At 50.0% G+C, this 19125-nt stretch overlaps 1 protein-coding gene across 1 annotated transcript; it reads right to left on the bottom strand.

The window, feature by feature from the left end:
- Window positions 1-902: 902 nt before the first annotated feature.
- Window positions 903-17653, bottom strand: mtmr3 (myotubularin related protein 3). The gene is made up of 22 exons (XM_068760911.1): window positions 17637-17653; window positions 15515-15572; window positions 15267-15323; window positions 14101-14190; window positions 13495-13611; window positions 12992-13012; window positions 12188-12270; window positions 10741-10907; window positions 10564-10660; window positions 10273-10386; window positions 9165-9400; window positions 8852-8983; window positions 8614-8725; window positions 7987-8182; window positions 7583-7768; window positions 7186-7356; window positions 6489-6634; window positions 4701-6120; window positions 4498-4608; window positions 4325-4413; window positions 2670-2696; window positions 903-1141 (listed from the first exon to the last, which is right to left on the bottom strand). The coding sequence occupies exons 1-22, from the start codon at window positions 17651-17653 to the stop codon at window positions 958-960; spliced, it is 3831 nt and encodes a 1276-aa protein (XP_068617012.1). The 3' UTR covers window positions 903-957.
- Window positions 17654-19125: the final 1472 nt, after the last annotated feature.

The raw sequence follows: 19125 nt of genomic DNA, 5'->3' as shown, positions 1-19125 counted from the left end.
GAGATCCACTTTATAGTTGAATCTCCTCTGGATTCGGCGCTAAACTAAATCATCCCGTAACCAAACGGACGCCGACCACACCGCTCTACAAACGGACTGCGGTCTCCTTTTCTTTTTACGTGGGAGTTATTCTGACACTCGAGTGAGAGGCTGATTAAAATGAATCCACTCAGCATTCAAAGGTTCAGCCCAGAGCACATTCAAGGAACAATTCCCCCAAACAGCAGACTGCGTTATTCAGAATCTTACTGATCAGGATATGAAAACAAAAAGTCTGAGCAGTTTGGAAAAATAAATGACAGGCAGGAACTTGCATCGTGGAAAGTGTAGGCTCCAGTGCGTCAGAGTCTGAACCAATAGGAGCTCGGCATCCTCGGAGAGGATTTATTCGCTACCGTCCTAATATGTGACTTGAAAGTTCACCAAATGCAAATGCAATCACTTCAAGTGAATCCCTCTCAGACATGTTCTTGTCCTTCATGCTATGAAAGTGAATCTTTCTTTCTTTCTTTACGTGTTTAGACGAGTCAAATGCAGAAAAATGCTTTTTGGGTGAACTGACCATTTAAAGTGTCCCTGAACACAACATCGGCCGTCCAGACATCTCTGAAGCCGACGACCGGGAGTTTCTTCTGCTTCATCCTCATCTTACCCCCTGCGGAGACATGAAGAGAAGCTGGGGATGTGGGGGGGGGTGATTCACCGCGCAGAAGCCCTCATAGGCTTCATCAATAGTGAGACAACGTTGTCTGCTGCCTGGGCCGAGGCACGAGGATGTCCATTCATCAGGACCCGGCCGAGCAGCGACGCCGTGACTTCCTGTCACGCACAGCCCCCGGATCAGAGCCTCAGCGGCACGCAAACGCACCCCTCAGCATCTCTATATACACATTAAAGTCCGGATCGGCAGCACACACACATTAAGTGGGGCATTCTGGGTCCCACCCCCGCTGAGGCTCAGTTGGAGCTGGCTGTAATGGGTTTCTCCAGGTCCAGGTCCAGGTCCAGGTCCAGGGGCACCGGGCTGAGATGAAGGTTGCTGTAGCAGGTCCTGCAGACCCGGCTGGGCTCGAACAGCTGCTGGCTTGGCACTGGGATCTTCTGATCGCAGCAACTGGCGCAGAACACGTTACCGCAGTTCCTGCAGGGAGACAGGGGCCGGTCAGCGCACGGCACCACCGGGCCGTTCAGCGCACGGCACCACCGGGCCGGTCAGCGCACGGCACCACCGGGCCGGTCAGCGCACGGCACCACCGGGCCTCTCACGCATGTCACGAAGAGCAAAACACGAAGACTCGACTGGACTTGTTCAAGTTTGATTGAAGACGTTTCACGTCTCATCCAAGAGTCTTCTTCAGTTCTGAGAGACTCGTAGAGAGTTTAGATACTTGGACTCCTGTCTGAGCAGAAAGCAAAGAAAGGACCGCCAAGACAAAAGGACTCCATTTTTGTTTCTTTCTTTCTGTTTTCGCCTCCGACAGGAGTCCAAGTATCTAAACTCAACTCTCTACGAGTCCCTCAGAACTGAAGAAGCCTCTTGGATGAGACGTGAAACGTCTTCAACCAAACTTGAACAAGTCCAGTTGATTCTTCTGGGTTTACCATGATGACTGAGAACGTCTCACCAGAGCCCAGCGGGTACAAAGACGCTCGGCTAGATTATCTTGGTTTGACTGTTGGCAATTTAGTAAAAAAAAATTACAAATAAATTCATTCACAGATGAAATAAAGTTTACCTAAAGCTGCAAACCTGAAGGTTCTGGCTCTTAATGGTTTATCTTTTTCCAGTTTACATGGGTTGGGCTAGATGCTAGATGCTAGATGCTAGATGCTAGCAGCTTGTCTCTCTGTACCCACTGGACCCTGCTGACGATGCAACTCTGGGCTCACACTAGAATGAAACGGGTAGATTATTTCCCAGGATCGCTGCACTGCCGTCTTTAACAAGAGCAAAACAAGCCGAGGGCCACTTCAGGTTTGCACACGTACGTGCACTACTGCGTACCGGGTGTGTGTGCAGTGAAGATGACCGAGAGGATGTGTGTGTGTGTGGTAATGATGGCCGTTAGCTGCAGGAGAACTAGCTAAAGCCTTTTCATGTCTGATGTGAAACGCGGATGCTGCTGCATCCCTGGAATATTCAGCCCCTTAAATCACATGATCACCAGTGGGCGGAGTCACAGACCCATGCTGTCAGATGAAAAGCCATGCTCACACCATCACACACAGTGGCCCCACCCACCCCGAACACACCAATAAACATGTACGTGACTGAGTCTGCAGCCCTTACACCCCCAGCGGACCCAGCGGGCTCCAGTACCATGCTGTGCTGCTCGGGGGAGGGAGGGGGGGGGGGATGCAGGGGTCTGCTTTAGGGCAACATGCTGCTGGGGAGTGGTTTGAGCATGATGGCAGGGGGACGGGGTGTGTTATGTTATGACTTGAATATCTCAGCCCTCCCACCGACAGCACCCACAGCTCACGGGGGGGGGGGGTGGGGGCTGTGGGACACACGTTCAGGAGTGAGGAGATATCGCTGAGATCTTAATAAGGACATAATGATGAGGAGACAGATGCAACGGGGGGGATTAGGAGGAGGGAGGTGCAGCAACAGCAGGTTAGTGGGGTGGGGGGGGGGGGGGGGCGGGGACAAGGGAGCCGGATCTCACCAGACCTCCTGGACAGGCTCCCTGCCCCTGTAGAGGAGAGGGACACACAATGGATAAACGCAGGTGAACACAACGCAGCAACACACACTTCCTGCTGAAGTCTAAGGCCACGCAGGGAAACAAATACTCCAAGGTGACTTTAGGAAACACAACTCAGGGTGATGTCAACACTGGATGAGAGCGACCCCCAGTGCCTGACTCCGCCACCGCAGGGCGGACAGGCGTGATGAGGAAACGACCGCCGGAGAGGAAAGTCCTCACTAAACGCCCATCCTGCACGATTCTACGGCCGGTGAGGGACCGCAGGCCAAACTAAATCCACCCAGCTCAGTGAGGAGAGCAGTGACCATCAGAGTCTGAGTGTTGTTCTGGTTTCTAAAGTAACCCTGCATCACGCTGTCCTCTCGTCTGGAGCTAGAGGAGTCATGTTTAAACCCGGCAGCCTGGGGGGGGGGCGCTAGCGGGCCATGATGGAGTAAAGAGTGTTTTTCATCTCTCCTGCAGACTTTTTGTTAATCCGTTACACCAATCTGCCGCTTATAATCTTCAGACTCTGAACGATTGGTTAACTTGCCTACTGTCAGCACCATGGCCCGACAAACGGCGCCAACGGCACGCCTAGTAGGCCAGACACGAACGAAGACCTTAACGCTCAGATTTAAACTTCCTTCAGAGAGGAATCTAAGAACGGCGCTCTCAGAGCCGAGGTCCCGGGTTTACGGGCTGAACTAGCGACTAACAATATCCAAAGGCGCCGTGTGTGACGTTTACAGCAGGCATCCGAGACGGGCTATTGTTTTGGATGCAAATCCCTCCCCCCCCCCCCCCCCCATCAGAGTGCACCACGCAGCTGGCCTTATCTGTCTCTTTAACCATCTTCCCAGGACTGGCCTGGGCCCTTATCTGGAAAAAGAATTCCCACACATTCCCGGTGCAGCATAGTCATTCCAATATATGTGTGTTTAATGTGTACTAAATGTGCTGTCTCTGTCTCCGTCTCTGTCTCTGTCTCGTCTTGTCTCGTCTGTCTGCTTGGACCCGCTGCGCCCCTGATGACCATGGATCTAAAAGTGCTTTTCGGGGCTTTGGGTGACCGTGTGGCCCGAATCGAGGACCTGAGCCGTGAGCTCGGGGATCGATCCGTGGCGGCGCAGCCTGTAGGGAACGCCAAGATTGTTTTCCGAAAAGAACTTGAGAACATTCTGTCTGAACATGAAAATAGAGCGAGTAGGCGCTTGGCTTTCAAACTACGAAGACAACAATCCTCCAATATTTCTCCTTAGAACGTTACTGTGTTTATGATCTCTTACTACCATGACTGTATTATCTGGTACCAAATGTTCTGTTGCTGCCAAAAACCTTAATCAAATGTAAGTTCTAAAAAAATGGCTGCATTACTATCTCCACAACAGAAGCTGTCCAATCCCAGCCTGAGCTGCAGCAGAGGGAACGTTTCTCATGGTCCTCTGTGCAGGACTACTGTCAAGTCGAAGGACCTCTCTAGAGCCAGTCTTTTGTTTGTCCACCCTGGGCTACTGAGTCCATAAAGAGAGCAGCCCCCTCTGAGACGCCGGAGTGTAAAGCCTGGACAGGACAGACGGGCCGGCTGACGGCGGGGACAGGGACTGAAGGTTCCATAACTCTTCATGTCTCACCTGCAATGATGCTTCCTGGTGGCGAGCCAGAACCTGCTCTCACAGCCGTAACACTGGGCCGCCAGATGGTCTGGGAACCAGCGGGTCACCTGTAACGTACAGAGCGGTCTCAGCTCACCGCCATCAACTGTCCCAGCAAAAGACATCTGAGGCTGGGGGGGGGGGCTGCTTACCTCAGCGTCCTGCTTGTCCACCTGCTCCCAGCTGGCCTCAGAGAAGTACTCCGTGCTGCAGCGGGACAAACAGTTGTGGTCCAGGTTGTGCTCGGAGTCCGTCATTGAGGTCTGCAAACAGGCAGAGAGACCATCAGAGGAACGTCGAGCTGGGGGGGGGGGGTCGCGCCGGCTGGTAGCCCGTTTCAGGGGCAGCCTCTTACCAGCTCATCTGCCAGGTCTCCGTTGATCTTGCGGAAGCCGCCGTGCTGCTGGTTCTCCAGGCGGCTCCACAGCTCCTGAACCTGCTTCTTCAGCGTCTCCACCTCCATCTGGTGCCCAGCCTCGATCTGTCTCAGCCTCTGCTGGATGGCGTCCGTGTGCAGCGTCAGCCCGTCATCGTCCAGGTGGCTGCGAGACGGCTGCTCGGGGCTGACGGAGGCCCGGTTTAGGGCGTGGCACCAGCGGTGCTGGGAGCAACTTCCCCGCGGATGGAGGATCAGGGAGTTGCAGCTCGCCACGGACACCTGTCGGCTCAGAGGAGCCCTCTCACCGGCCCCTTTGGGATCCCCCTCAGAGCCGTCACCATTACACACCCCGTCACCGACGGACTGGAAGGCACTGACGGGGGGGTGCTTGCTGCCCCCGTTTAAAGTTCTGCTACAGCTGTGCTCGCCTCGCTCCGTTCCTTTCTCTTTCCTGGGGGGCGGTTGGTTCCTGCCGTCGCTGCAGGCCTGGAGGCTCGGGCAGACAGGCTGCAGCGGGGGCTCCAGCCGGCTGCAGGCCTCCTCTGTTAGAGTCTCTGTGGAACTCTCCATTAGGGAGACCCTCTTATCCAGCTGCTCCCCCAGCTCTGAGACCCCATCGTCTCCCTCGTGCACACCCGGCTCTTCAGGTGAGCCGTCGGTGAAGCCGTTGGTAACAGTCGTCTGGGCTACGGGCTGCTCCGGCGCACCTGAGCCCTCCCCACAGGGTCCAGGTTCCAGCTGTTCCGGAAGAGGAGGGTTCGGTTCTGCCAGCCTCATAAGGTCCTCCGGAGCGTGACTCTCCCCAGCAGCCGGTTGATCCACCTCCTCCAAAGAAGACTCTCCTCCTTCCTCCGCCTCCACTGCACCATTTTCCTGAAGGTGACCATTAGCCAGCGCCGGCCTCTCGTCCTCAGTCCTGCTGACCCCGTCACCTTCCTCAGCTTCTAAGTCCACCTCAGTGTCAACGACAAGAGCCCCCCCCTCTCTCTGAGCCTCCGCTCTCCCTTCCTCCGTGGCTTCCTGGAGGATGTTCTCCATCTGGCCCTCGGCCACACCCACTGCCACGGAGAGTTCCGCCTCCTCTGCTTCCTCTCCTGCTTCTGTTGCGACAGCAGCGGACCCCTGGCCGTGTTCCGTGTGCGACCCCTGTAGTCGGGGGCTGTCATCCAGCTCAGAGTCGGCGCCATCCAAGTCAGCCCCGACTCCGTTAGGGAGCACCTCCTCATCCTGATCGCCCCCTTCCTCTGGACCCACAGCCATGTTCAGCTCCAGGGAGCGTCGGTGGTCCTGCCATTTCTCCTTGAGGCTGGGGTCACTGGAGCGGCGGTTTGGGGGCAGACAGCTTCCCAGCTCACATGCACTGGGCAAGTTGTCAAAGGAGCGAGTCTTTGTCCGTCTGCGGAGGAAAACCAGAGGAGCTGCGTTGAGAAACAGAATCTTCACTAAACGATGACTCAGACTGAATCATTTCCAAATGTTCAGGTTAGAAAACAATCATTTCAGGCTCGGCACAAGAGAAACGCAACTCAAACACGACCATCCAAGAAGCATTCGGACCCCGTCATAACCGCCAGACACGAAACCCTCCTGGGTTCTGTTATGGCGGCGTGAGCGTCACCTGACTGCAGGCTAGCAGGGCGGGGCTTAGTGTCTGCGAGGCGGGCAGAGTAAAGACGCTAAGCAGCGCAGAAAATAAGCCGGGTCCCTGGCTGAGCAAATCCTCAACTCCGGGTTATCTTACATGAGAAAGGAGGAGGGGCTCACCTGGCCAGGGGCGTGTCCTCAGCGTTGCCACTAGGCACAGGGTAGGGGGCGCAGGATTCGTCTGCGGGGGTGCTGGGGGAAGAGCTGGGCAGGTAGACGGCGGTCCACAGCATCAGGTTACGTACGTGACACACCGGGTGGAGAACCTGCAACAGCAGCCGCAAAAAGAAAAGGAAAATGGCGAGGGATAGAAAACGCTGTGGAAACGTCAGGAAAGATCAAACAGACGTCAACAACGCAGCTGATTTAAGAGGACAGGGACCTCACGAGGAGAGAAGATCTGTGATAATAGCACGCAGTAACAAAATCATCGTATGATCTAAACGCCCCCGAGCAGTAACACACGCCTTCTTTGCATCGTCCATGTTGTTCTCATAATAAACACACTGAAGTAAAAAATACACGTGTGTGTGTGTGAAAGCTCTGTGATCATTAGAGGGATGGCAAAGACACCTAAATCAAATCTGGAACTACACCAAACAGAAATGGACCAGGACCACTCTGGAGAATATTCTTCACGCGCTGCCTAAACCTTCACGCCTGCTGAAGCGGCGCTCCTTTCTCCTTTGGTCTCACCGTGTCTCAATCAGCTTCCCTTTGCTGTGTGGAGACACGCTTCAGGAATCACCCCGGGACTATTACTTCACATCGGCATCGGGTTACACGTAAGAGTAAAGGACAGCGGAGACAGACGTACGGTCTCAGAGTGCGACGAGTACAGCATGTTCCTCAGCGTCCGGTTGGCCGGCCTCAGCAGCGACCAGACGGAGCAGGTCCTCTCCGGGACATGGCGATCCTCCCGCTCCTTGCCACTGTTGCACAAGAAGGTGCCAAACAGGCAGGAGTAGGTGTGCTGCACCAGTTTCACCTGCAGACAAACACAAGCTGACATGCCGAGGCTCGCTTTCACCGATCTCGAGCAGAGAGGAATATAGTTTATTAACACTCGGGACGTTTATCAGAGCTGAGGAAGCCTCTTGGGTGAGAAGGGAAATGTCTTCAGCCAAATTTAAACAAGTCCAGCTGATTCTTTGTGACTGAGTCTGGACCTAAAGTTCCATCTGATCGATTCCAACCGACACATTTGTACGCACCAAGAAAGCCTCGTTAAACTCAAAGGAGCATGGGAACTGCCTCTGCAGCTGGTGAACACAGTCCAGCCACTGCAGAAAGACGGGGCAGCGCTCGTTCAGGTCCTCAGATTTGTCTCCGTGGCCGCAGCGGTCAGCAAACTTATGGCCGAAGTCCAGCCACTCTGTCTCCACCAACACCTGGAAGCCCTGCAGGAAGCGGTCAGAAGAGGTTTATTCACGATGGTGCGCTATCTTTACAGCAATCTGAGTTTACACAATAAAGAAAAAGCTTTTATTCTTGGATGGTCTCATTTTTTGTGCGTCCCAGCTGCACTGGAGATGTTGAAGTTACCGCCTGATGTCAGTGTGTGCAGGATCTACATGGGAATAAGCCCTTAATAAAAAAGTAAATGATGGCAACAAACCTCTACCGTGCGGTAATAAGGATCCAGCAGCAGCTTGGACAACGCCACAATCTGGGGTGTGCGGTCCCAGCCGTCGGAGCAGTGCACCAGGACGGGCCGGTGGTCCCGGTCCACGGCGTTGACCACCAGCAGAGCCGCCTTCAGCAGCAGCGACAGATGCTGCAGCCACTTGGTGCTCTCCAACGCAGACAGCCAGCTGTGGAGACAGACAGCATTCACCGTTAAATAGCAACCGCTTCGACCTGCTTCACCTTATAATCAGTTTAGCATAAAGCACAGCCACTTATCATGGCTACTTTAAGCAAACATGTATAAGAAGCCCCAGACAAAAAACAATGAAGCAACGACTTTCATGTATTATATGTACTTGTATGAACTTTCCATTACGTCTTATCCATCGTGACTGCGAGGCTCTCGAGGCTGTTTTTATCTCTTATTTTGTCTTCCAGCTGCTTCCATTAACATTTTCTCTTTGTAATGTTGAGTCTCAGAATCTAGCTGGGGCTGGGTAAGGTCCGGCCACAGACCCATGCCTAAGATTACCGTACTAGTTACCCACAGTTACTCGAGCGGTTTGACAACTTTAGACGGAACACGGCTTCAGAGCCGTGATCAGGAACAACCTACTTGGCTGGATCAGGCATCTGAGTGCACAGGAAACGTAGAGACTGGAAACTCTTTCGGATGGAGTGGATGTTGGCCATGCCCATAAACACCACCTCGCAGTTAGGATAGTACTCTAGAGCAGGAGGAAAAGGTGTGTTCAAAAAAATACAAAGAGAGAATTGCATTAATTTAAGCATGCAACATCCACGGCAGGCTTGGGCCTAATCCTGAGACCAGGGACCGAGCAGGGTGGAGCTACCTGGGCATTCACAGCCTCCACCTTTGGCCCTGTTGGCTACGGCAGCAGCGTAGGACCTGGCATCCAGGATGAGCAACTTGTGGGGCTGGATGGCCAGAGTCTCCACCTCTGTGCTGTTGGTGATGGAGGACTCTGATACCACAAAAACAAAACACACAACCCTGATTAGTACAACTACTACCGTACAAATACCGATGAGGAACTGGGGCTGAGGGGTGTAGGTGAGGTCATTATCACAATGAAAAAGTTCCAAATTATGGCGTAACAGTGTGTGTGTGTGTGTGTGTGTGTGCGCGTTGAAGTGAACTGTCACCGAAGTCAGTATCTGGCAGGACGGCGCCGTTGCCGTGGCCTCCGTTGGCGTGGCCTCCGTTGGCGTGGCCTCCGTTGGCGTGGCCTCCGTTGGAGAGATGTTTGCGGGAGCTGCCGTCCACGGCGCAGGCCTTGGCGATGGACTGCACCAGGTGCTCGTCGTCGGCGTTCCTCCACCCCCACCAGCTGACCTCTGGCTGGCCGCAGCGGGCGATCACCGCCCCGGTGGTCTGGTGCCTGCAGGGACGTTCAGACATTGGAGACGGCAATCAGCAGCATTTTCCAGCCAATCAACAGGCCTAAGGATTATTGCAATCTTTCATTGATAACCTGACAGCCATTGCCCTGATTAAATGCTGGATGATTTAACTCATTCTTCCTCAAACATGTTGCCACGGAGACAATAACGTAACCAGACCACAACACTGGGTGTGGAAAAACAATATTCCAACGTTTCTGACATCACAGTCAGCAAATGAATGACATCGAATCAGTAAAAAATAAATGATTAACCGACTCGCGCGTGATCAAAAGTTGTCTCTCGTGCGCTTTGTGTGTCACAATGTCAGCTTCTGACCGGATAACAGCTGATGTGAATTACATTGTGAATAAGAACACAAGTCAACGGGTAATAACAAGAATTAACACGGCACAGGTCATTTCTGCTTTTTCACCAGACAGCCGACGTCGCTTTCAATGCAGCAGGGGGCGGAGCCATAGGATCAACTTAAACTTGACTCAACACTAGAAGGTTTCTGCGTGAGGACAGACGCCTCCCGTTTCTCTGAACCCATCTTACCTTTATCTTGTTGAGTAACAAACACTTATTGTGTTTTCATTTTGATGTTTTACCGCCAACGAAGCACAAATTTGTTGCATATTTATTTAAAGTTAAAGCAGTTTAAAAAGCCTGTTTTCCTGCCAACCGTTAATTATTAAACAGGAAAAACCACAATTGCCTGAAGCCATGACGCAGGACAAGTATGGAACTGGTGGAGTTGCAGGTCTTGGTCACGGTGACAGACCAGGCGAGAAGACGTCAGCTGGAGATGGATTCCGTCTCGTCCCAAACAAAAGGGCTTTTCATTGCGGTGTGGTTGTAAACCAACCTGTAAACTACAGCAGGAAACCTCTTCCAGGACCGGAAGGCTGCCACATTTTCCAGCTCCTTGTCGGTGATCCAGGCTGGCACCAGGAGCTGCTGAGGATAGCTCGGGCAAAGCCTGGGCGAGCAGAGAGAGCATCGGTTAACAAGGAGAGAGAGAGAGAGAGAGAGGGAGAACAAAAGGCTCAACGATTGTGTGTCCACAGACACACAATCCTGGGTTGGGCTCTCATCTGCCCAGGGTGCAGCACTGGTGGAGTACAACAACAGAAGCTCGAATGAAAAGCGTCACTACCTGAACTTGCTGTTGATGTCGGATATCCTCCAGGCGTTCTGAGTGTCGAAGCCCATCCTCTCCACCTCGTTCTTGAACCAGGAGGTCACGTGTTCACCTGCAGATGGAGGTTTCTGACTCAGAGCAGGGAGGAACCGCTGCGGCGACACCAGGTCATACGAGAGGTGGCAGGGTTACCTGGTCTGCACAGCTCGCCGTGCTGTTCCTTCTCGCCAGCGTACACGTTCATGCACCAGGCGTGGAAGGCGAAAGAGAAGAGGTCCTCCAGACGCGAGGGAGGGCGCACCACGGAGTTCAGGCGCTTCAGCCATTCCTGGCACTGCTCAAAGGTGGAGAACTGACACCTGGCAAGTGGAACACAAAGCAAACTGACGCTCAGCACGTGGCAAAGTTGTTGTTTTTTATAGAGATGAAGCTGCGCCATCAAAAAGATAAACAAAGGTTCACTTTGTACAGAGTTTTCATCCATGCACTGGAAATATTACCAACACCTAAACGCGCTAAGCAAGCAGCAGGTGTGAGATCAGTGTTCTCTGTATCAGTTTGTGTCGAGGAAGCTCCAACAACTGTCACAAGCTAATAGTGCCTAGCAACTCAAGCTAGCAAGCTAAACGTTCAGAAACCCAGGCAACTGTGACATTTAGGGAATGTGCACGTGTTGCATTCGCTCTGTGTCTGCGGCCGGATGATGAAACACATTCATGTTTATAGAGAAGCTAGCGCTAACAAATAGAGACTGGTCATCAGTGGGGACCATGTTTCTCACACAAGCACTAAGAACAACATGTTCCCTTTGCTTCATTTCTCACCTCGTTTACTGAATTTATATTGTTTACCAGTAAGGACGTTTTCTCTTTAGGTCAAAACGAATTTGCTCGGGGCTTAAAAAACTTCCTGAAGGATATTTACGCAACAAATAGTTTATAATCAAGCAAATATTTGTCTGAACGGTCCCCTTGTGTTTGTGGAGGATGCAGGCCGTCACCAGAGAGGAAACAAGCGCCCTTTATTATCATCTTTCATCTCATTTCCTGGTTCAAACTGGCTCCAAAATGGTTCAGCACTGGTACCGCTCTCATTAATGTGATTGGCGGCCGCTAGTTTACTGTAAATAAAGCTGGCATGCTGTGACTTCCTGCAGAAAGACACCTGATGAATGCGCTTACTGCAATTCTACAGGTTGAAAAATACAGATTAGCATGAATGAGACATTCAGAAATGTATTAAAATAAATCAACACTAAAGCGAGAGGGTAAATAAAGTCTTCCCCACATCCACTGGCTGACGCTGCAGAGGGTTCAGTCCGTTTGTTGTCTTGTGTAGTTATGAAAGACTTGAACGCCCCGCCCCCAAAAAACCCGCAGCATTTCACAAAACCTCTGCCTTGTGTTTAAAAGGAAGAGCCATGACACTTCACTATCAAACGTCTTATCATATCCTGATCTCCTGGACCCACTGGGGGACAAACAAACAAACAAACAAACAAACAACAGTCTATCTACAGGATCATGTTTGGGGTCGTAAATCGCCTGTAGTGGCTTTTCTCATTAACCAGGTCCCAACTTTAATGACTGCGGTCATCTAACAGTTGTAAAGGACGAGTTCAGAAACGTCCTGGTCGTACCTGATGACTTTGCAGTCCTTACAGGTGACATGAAGCTGGAACATGTCCCGACACTCTGCACACTCTATGAGCTGAAGAGGAACCTGTGGAGTGAAAACAGAAGCATCAAAGCGTATACAGCACCCTGAGCCCGTGGGATATGTGCCAACCAAAGACATGCGGTCAGTAGAGGTAGGAGGCTGGACTGAGACACACAATTCACTTTGCTGATTAGCGGTGGATGACATCATGAAACGCTTCCATGCAAAGAATCGGCCGCACGTGCTGCAACACTGCATGTTCAGTAGAAATATTTAACAAACCAAACTGCTATTCGGCCACACAGACCACGTCTCCATCATTCTTTCTCATCACATCCCCGATTTCTCCCAACGCATATAATCTTCTTAATTTAGAGCGCAGAAGCAGAAAAACGCTCATCAGTGGATGTGAAGAGTCGGTAACTCGTTTCACGATAGGTTCAGAGCCGCCGTGTTACCTTTAAAAGGCAGAGCACAGAGCTCTCACACGACTATGGTTGAAGAGCAGGCTTTGAATATTCCAGGGACATACCTGTGCTGCTTTTACCAAGCGCCGTTACTGAAGCTCAGTGCTGCCTCTCCACTGCAAAGCGGCATTTTATAAAAGGTGTGGCTGGAGTTCTTGTCCTCACGCACACACTTGGCCATGCGCGACCATTACCACTCATAAATGACGACCGTCCCCGTCTTCTACAGGATGATGGAGCAGATTCCACTCCAGCCACACACAAACACGACACTCAAGCCAAACACTTCACGCCGTGCAGCTCTGCTGGGTACTTACTGACACCTCACAACAACAGCTCTATCCAAAAGCAAAACACAAAGGGGCAAACGGTGAGGCTGATCCTTGCACCTGTGGATTGCTGCTGTTAAAGCACACTCCGAATGCTTGAGCATCCTGCCACCACAATTTCATTCCTGCCTTCTAATCTGCATCCCTAATCTGGCCACCGTAATAATTCCTCGGCTGCTTGTTAGCAGCCTCTCTTGCAACGCCTCGCACTCCTCATTCGTGAGGTGGGACCATCTCTGCTGTGTGGCGCAGCCGCGCCGCCAAATACGTGGCATCGGAGCGGAGACCCGGAGGCCCGAATAACCGAGCAGCAGAGGTGATGAAGAGTCACACTGCGTCGCCGTGACTGCACACCGTCACCACATCACAATGTCCTCAACGCTGGCCCGTCAACAATAGGCGTTCACATAAGAGACGACGTAGATCATTCTGACCTGTAAGAAGCATCCTATGAGCTCAAACGCCCGCTGTCACTCTTCAGAGATACTCACGTTGACGACAGATTCTTTGAACTTGATGTGCAGGCGGTAGTTGGACGTTGCGATGATGCCGTCTTCTGCTCGCCCCACATACTCCGTGAACTCCCCATGCAGCTCAGGGAAAGGCACCTGGAACCAGCAGGAGATAAAAAGGGTTTTGGTGGAACTGCAGAGCCACGCAGATCAACAACATGCACAGAGGTCTGTGGCACGATAACCTGACTACATTTGGCTGCCTGCTCCATCTCTAGACTTCATCTTTGGATTGGCCATCCATACAGCAGCAAGGCAAAACGCATGCTAGACGTGGCCATCAGTGAACAAACGCTGACGAGATGCACGGTTTCCACAAGTAGCAGCAAAACGAAATGGAAATAAAAGGTTGCCCGTGAAGGGATGCGGACTTCAAGCTACTCACAGTGGTGAGGCAGCAAAAGAGATTTGTTTTTCGCTTTATATGGCTTCACTTATCACTTGACTTTTGAGCCTGGTCAAAATAAAAGTGATGTCAGGTCACATGTTACGCCGTGGCGGTTATGTAATCGATGACAGAGACTCCCCACATATTAACCGTTGGGTTAATCCGTTCTTTAACAGCGAGGACAACGGCGGCCTCACCTGCATGTTCTCGTCCTCCAGGACAGGAGACTTCTTGGGGAAGATTTGATTGGCTTGGATACACTCTAGGCTCTGCTGCCCCTCCTCCTCCTGCAGAGAAAAGGCCCGTCAACGTTCAATGGCAATAATATGAACTTTAACAACACAAACGCCTTTTGGATGTATTTTTCCTTGTCCAAGGAAGGCCAGCGGAGCGTTCCCGCATTAACCACCCAGCTGCTGTCACACGCTCGTGCAGTGACTCACGCATTCACAGGGTCGACCGCTAAACTGCAGGAAATGTTTGCTCAATATGAGCCGTGGCTCTGTGGAGACTCATCGCTGTTGAGACAGAGCGGATTTCAACTCCATGCGAGAGCACCGTTTACGCTGCTGTGTGGCTGCCTGCTTCCCTCCCGCTTTGTAATGTGCAACCGAGGCTAATTTACAATAATCGCCACTTGTAGAATAAGCTGTAGTAGAGCAGACGCCCATATCGTGCAGGGCTGCACAGCTGGAAGTAGATATGGTCACTAGTTCACGCAAAACCCCGAAAAGAATCTCTAAAATCTAAGTTTGGTGATTCTGAACGTTTACAGGTGATTTTCACCAGACAGTCGTACCCGAGATGAACACATTTCATTCACTGGTGTACGTATAAACAGACTCAGGGAGAATTATTTTTCTCAAGGACAAACTGATGGGGGGGGGGGGGGTGTCTGATCTCGTGTTGACAGAGATCGACTGGGATGTTTTTGAGTGTGTTTGGTCTGGAGCAGAGTTTAGTCCAAACAGCATGCAAAGGAAGATTAGGGTGGTCGGAAGAGAGGGCAGATAAGGAGCAGCAACCGCACATCCGTATCGGTGAGATACACACAGTTGCCCTGGCCTCAGGAGCAGCATGCCGAGGCGAGCCGGGGGGGGGGGCAGAGCCGCACAGCAGCATGCCAAGAATGCAAGAATTCACACACACACACACACACACAGACAGACAGACAACCAACCCAGCAGTTAAGTCATGACTCAACTAGTCAGCACTAACCGTCCTGCTTCTGCAGCAGCATCAAAGGACCTTTGACACTGCTGCAGCTGATGAAAATGTCTGCTTCCTCATAAACAAAGCTGATTAAAGGTTCAAATCAATGGAGTGTCTAATTCTACAGGGTATGAGCTGAGGGGTACTCTACCATGGCCCCTCTGAAGGAGTGTGGGTCAACCAACGAAGAATTCTGGCCTGGACCAGCCTGTGCAAGGAGAACACAGAAAGCAAATCCATTAGCCCCACATTCATTTATAAATGCTGACATTAACATATTATTTCAAAAGACAAAACAAAATGAACCCAGTCATCATTTCCATGGATGTGGTATTCAAATTGAGATCATTTCTCTATTCCAGCCTGAAGTGAGAGCCGATGTTATGGGACGGCGTTCACAGGATCAGGAGTCATGACCAGGACCTTTAGCAAAGCCCGTATGGAGCTACGATCAGACCTAAGAACACATCCAATGACTAAATATGTCAAGCACAATTCACACATACCACGGGAAGTCAGTAGCAGATGATGAGTCCTGGTGATGCTGTCTGGAAACGTTCACAGGTAAGACATGGAAAACTGTGGAAATACAACACAAACATACTCTGACTACCTGTAATAAGCAAATATCACCCAGTGCAAAAAACTGACCCTGTTTTGCAAAGAGCCAACTTGTTCACAGAAACATTCAAAGTTACAGACGCTCTTTTGATTCCCTTGCAAATGTAGCATGGCTGACGGTTACAGCGGCTTGACTGGGAGCTCAGAGTTACCGGTTCAACTCTGGAGCAGGAGAAAAAAAAAGCCAACTTGATGCAGACGAATGTCTTTCATGTAGCCGGCAAACAGGGCGCATTCACTTATGTGAAGTGCTCAACTAACGTTCACAGTCAGACACAAAACAATCTGTGAGTCGTGCATAATATCAATTATGGCTGTCTGTATTGGCTTGGCTTTGGAAGAGGTCCATATTTCAAGGTGCCTCCTGTCCCGAGAAAAAGTTTTAAGTTCAAGTACGCACACAGTACCTGTATTCATTTCAGGCATTGTGTACAGCTGGGGAACAGCCAATCTTTAAAAATCAATAGACAGACAACCATTTCTTTTCTCAAACAAAGGTTTCCTTCTCTTTACCGAGCATCCCTTCAAAGTGATACCATCTAACAAGTCATTTCACAACGAGAAAGCTGTTAAGGACTTCTCTAAGTTCAGGCCCGCAAAGAGTTGCAAAGGTCAACTACTCTAGCAGAGAGAGAATGAAACCCGATCCGAGAAGGTCAGTGAATACGAAGGGCCGCTGGACACCTTCTGTGGGACACTCGCGGTGCTTTTAAAGATGGAACGAAGACAAAAAACCAAATTAGCCCAGGAGCGAACGAGCCAAGCATCGCCTGGTCCGTCGGGCATGTTGAGGAGATCATCAGCCTTACTCCACTGACTGAGGAGCCCAGCCATTACGGCTGGCGTTAACTGATAGCGTATATCCGCCACACACGGGACTGTTTACCACAGAGGGGTCACGACCCTTGTGAGTTCAGACTCACACAGGAGGCTAAGCCCCTTCCAGCCTTAACATGCATCACAGGCTGCATCATTATCAAGCTAATCTTATATCTCATATCTTAGATGGTAGAGTAAAAAGAAGCACTGACAATAAAGCTGAACTTAAATAAAAGACACCACAGTTAGCTTTATTAAATTGATGTCTGATAACGTTAACGCGCATAAAAGCGTACATGCCGGCTAATTTAAGTTACCCCCATTGTTTCACATTTATTTAAAAAGATAGCATGCGTGAATAGCTAGAATATTAATGTTTCATCGCATCAAGTTGGGTTTACTAGTTAGAAATGTACCAAAGACATCATATATTACTAGAAGACTTTTGAGCAAAAAAAACAACCTTCATTATTGCTATCGATAGCGGAAATAACTAGGAGAATATTACCATGCTAAAATAGCTAGCGTCACTTATGCCAACAGGTTTCGTTTCATTGATAACTACCCATATAGAGTAACTAACTACTAACTAACAGCGTTAAGCTTGATCTTTTGCAGCAAGCTAACGTCAATCGATAACCAATAATATAAAGGTACACAAAGTAATGATAGCCGACTACTTAACACTTGATCAAAAGTGGATATTAAGATGTAAGCTGACATAAACAATCAAGTACTACTGAGTATTGTACTACTGCGTTACAGTCTCTGCCATGGGCAGCCCTGATACAGAACAAGCACTAACATTGCTAACATAGCTAACATTAGCTGCTTGAGCTAGCGCAGCGCTCTGTTTTTGTTGTTATGAGATGGAGGGCGGAACCCAAAACGGAGGCCTCTGTCAAAACACAGCGGACCGATCCCGACCGGCGGACTCACCAGTCAAATGAGCGGTGAAAAGTTAAAAGCCAAATATTCATCCGAGGCCCGTGGAACTACTGCGCTGCAAAAGCCTCGGGATCAAATAGACGTTCGTCATATTCCGAAGCGAAGCGAGCGTCACTGCGTCCCTTTCCAGCACCGAGCCGTCGTCGCCATCGTCGCGAATTCTCCAGCCCGATAACCGACGCGAGTAAGTGACGTCATCGCGTCAGAGCGACGCTCTGGTCGGGGGGGGGGAGGAGCCTCGATGTACCATGCGGTACGATCATGTAAACACCGGGTTGAATGAAAGGGACATAATCAGCGGATCTGAATCATGGAAAAGCCGTGAATGAATCACACAACGTGGAAACGACTATTACTTATATAATAGTTAGGAATACAACGTACTGTTTTAGTTTGATATACATATTCAATACTCAATGTTTTTTTTATTATAAATGTACAGCATGTTTCCTGCAATGTGCGCGCTCATCAGTAATCTGTGTGTTTTCGCGGACTTGCAATGCTTCAACTTGAAGAAATAAAAACACAACACAGCAGGTTCTTAAACAATTATGTATTGAATGATGGCTTACATATGCCAATTTTATTCCGAGAAGCTTGGTATATCTTCGTCCATTTTTCAAAAGGACAGTAATTTAAGCCTGCAGGACACTTCTCTTTATCGGCTCACAGCTGATTTTCTCATTAAAAAAAGCCTTGTGACAAAAACCCTTGTAAATATTGTTTCCATGATAACAGCACTGAGCACACTCATTCAAATTTGACTGGCTGCAGTATTTAGTGACAAATGTCAATTCATAGATAAACCCATCTTATGTAGGGCTCATGTTTCAAAAAGCTTGGCTTTTTTTCTGAACTAGGTTACCATAAACCGTTACCCATGTGGGGATAATGCACAAAGGCATATGATATGGCACAAAATAATTGTGATCTGGAAACCGTGTTCACTGGTTCATTTTTGAGTTCTGATTTTGACTGGATACATACTGACTTTGTGAGAGCAAACTATCAGCTGCATCATGCATGGCCTTTAACTCATGTAAAAAAGGCCAAGTGCTGATTCAATGTCCTTTGCAAGAACAACATAAACACCGTCTATCCCTCGTCATGTGACTAGAATTAATTTGCATGCAAAAGGATGAGATGGGCTTTACATGAAGAGATAAAAGTCAGCAGTAAATACGTTTCTTATCAGTCATGTGTCCATGTTTCTACGAGAGACGATGACATTTTCACGTAAGAAATACCATTTCTAATCATATAGGATATTATGCACAAAAATGGGGTTACAAAAACCAGAGAAAACTTTTCTGTTGCTCTTAAAGGAAACAGTATTTTAGAGAACGAAGTCTGCTGATCTCAAAAATGCTACCCATTAGCTTCCAATCTGCACTGTGACTTGGACACATCCATGTAATGAATTACAAAAACAGCAACAGCTTTTCCAACAAGCTGCTGCTTTTTGTGAGCGTTGCATTACCCATATACACACACACACAACGTCCACAGGCAGGCCCGTTTAACATGTAACGGGGTCATTCTGTACACCACGTAATGTTTATCGTCATCACCACCATTGATGAGAGCAACTGTTTCAGTAAAGCTTTAAAAAGCAAGACTAC

The sequence above is a fragment of the Brachionichthys hirsutus genome, chromosome 4 (genome assembly GCF_040956055.1).
Source record: "Brachionichthys hirsutus isolate HB-005 chromosome 4, CSIRO-AGI_Bhir_v1, whole genome shotgun sequence".
NCBI classification, from domain to species: Eukaryota; Metazoa; Chordata; class Actinopteri; order Lophiiformes; family Brachionichthyidae; genus Brachionichthys; species Brachionichthys hirsutus.
The sequence above is the reverse complement of the archived record's forward strand: the minus strand, read 5'-3'. Positions and strand labels throughout refer to the sequence as shown.

What these genes read in the sequence shown, in the direction of transcription:
- mtmr3 (XM_068760911.1), bottom strand. An exon ending in TGGTCATGACTCCTGATCCT is followed by an intron (nt 15,324 to 15,514) that starts GTGAACGCCGTC and finishes CTCCTTGCACAG; the next exon opens with GCTGGTCCAGGCCAGAATTC. An exon ending in AAGGACTGCAAAGTCATCAG is followed by an intron (nt 10,908 to 12,187) that starts GTACGACCAGGA and finishes TCCACTTGCCAG; the next exon opens with GTGTCAGTTCTCCACCTTTG.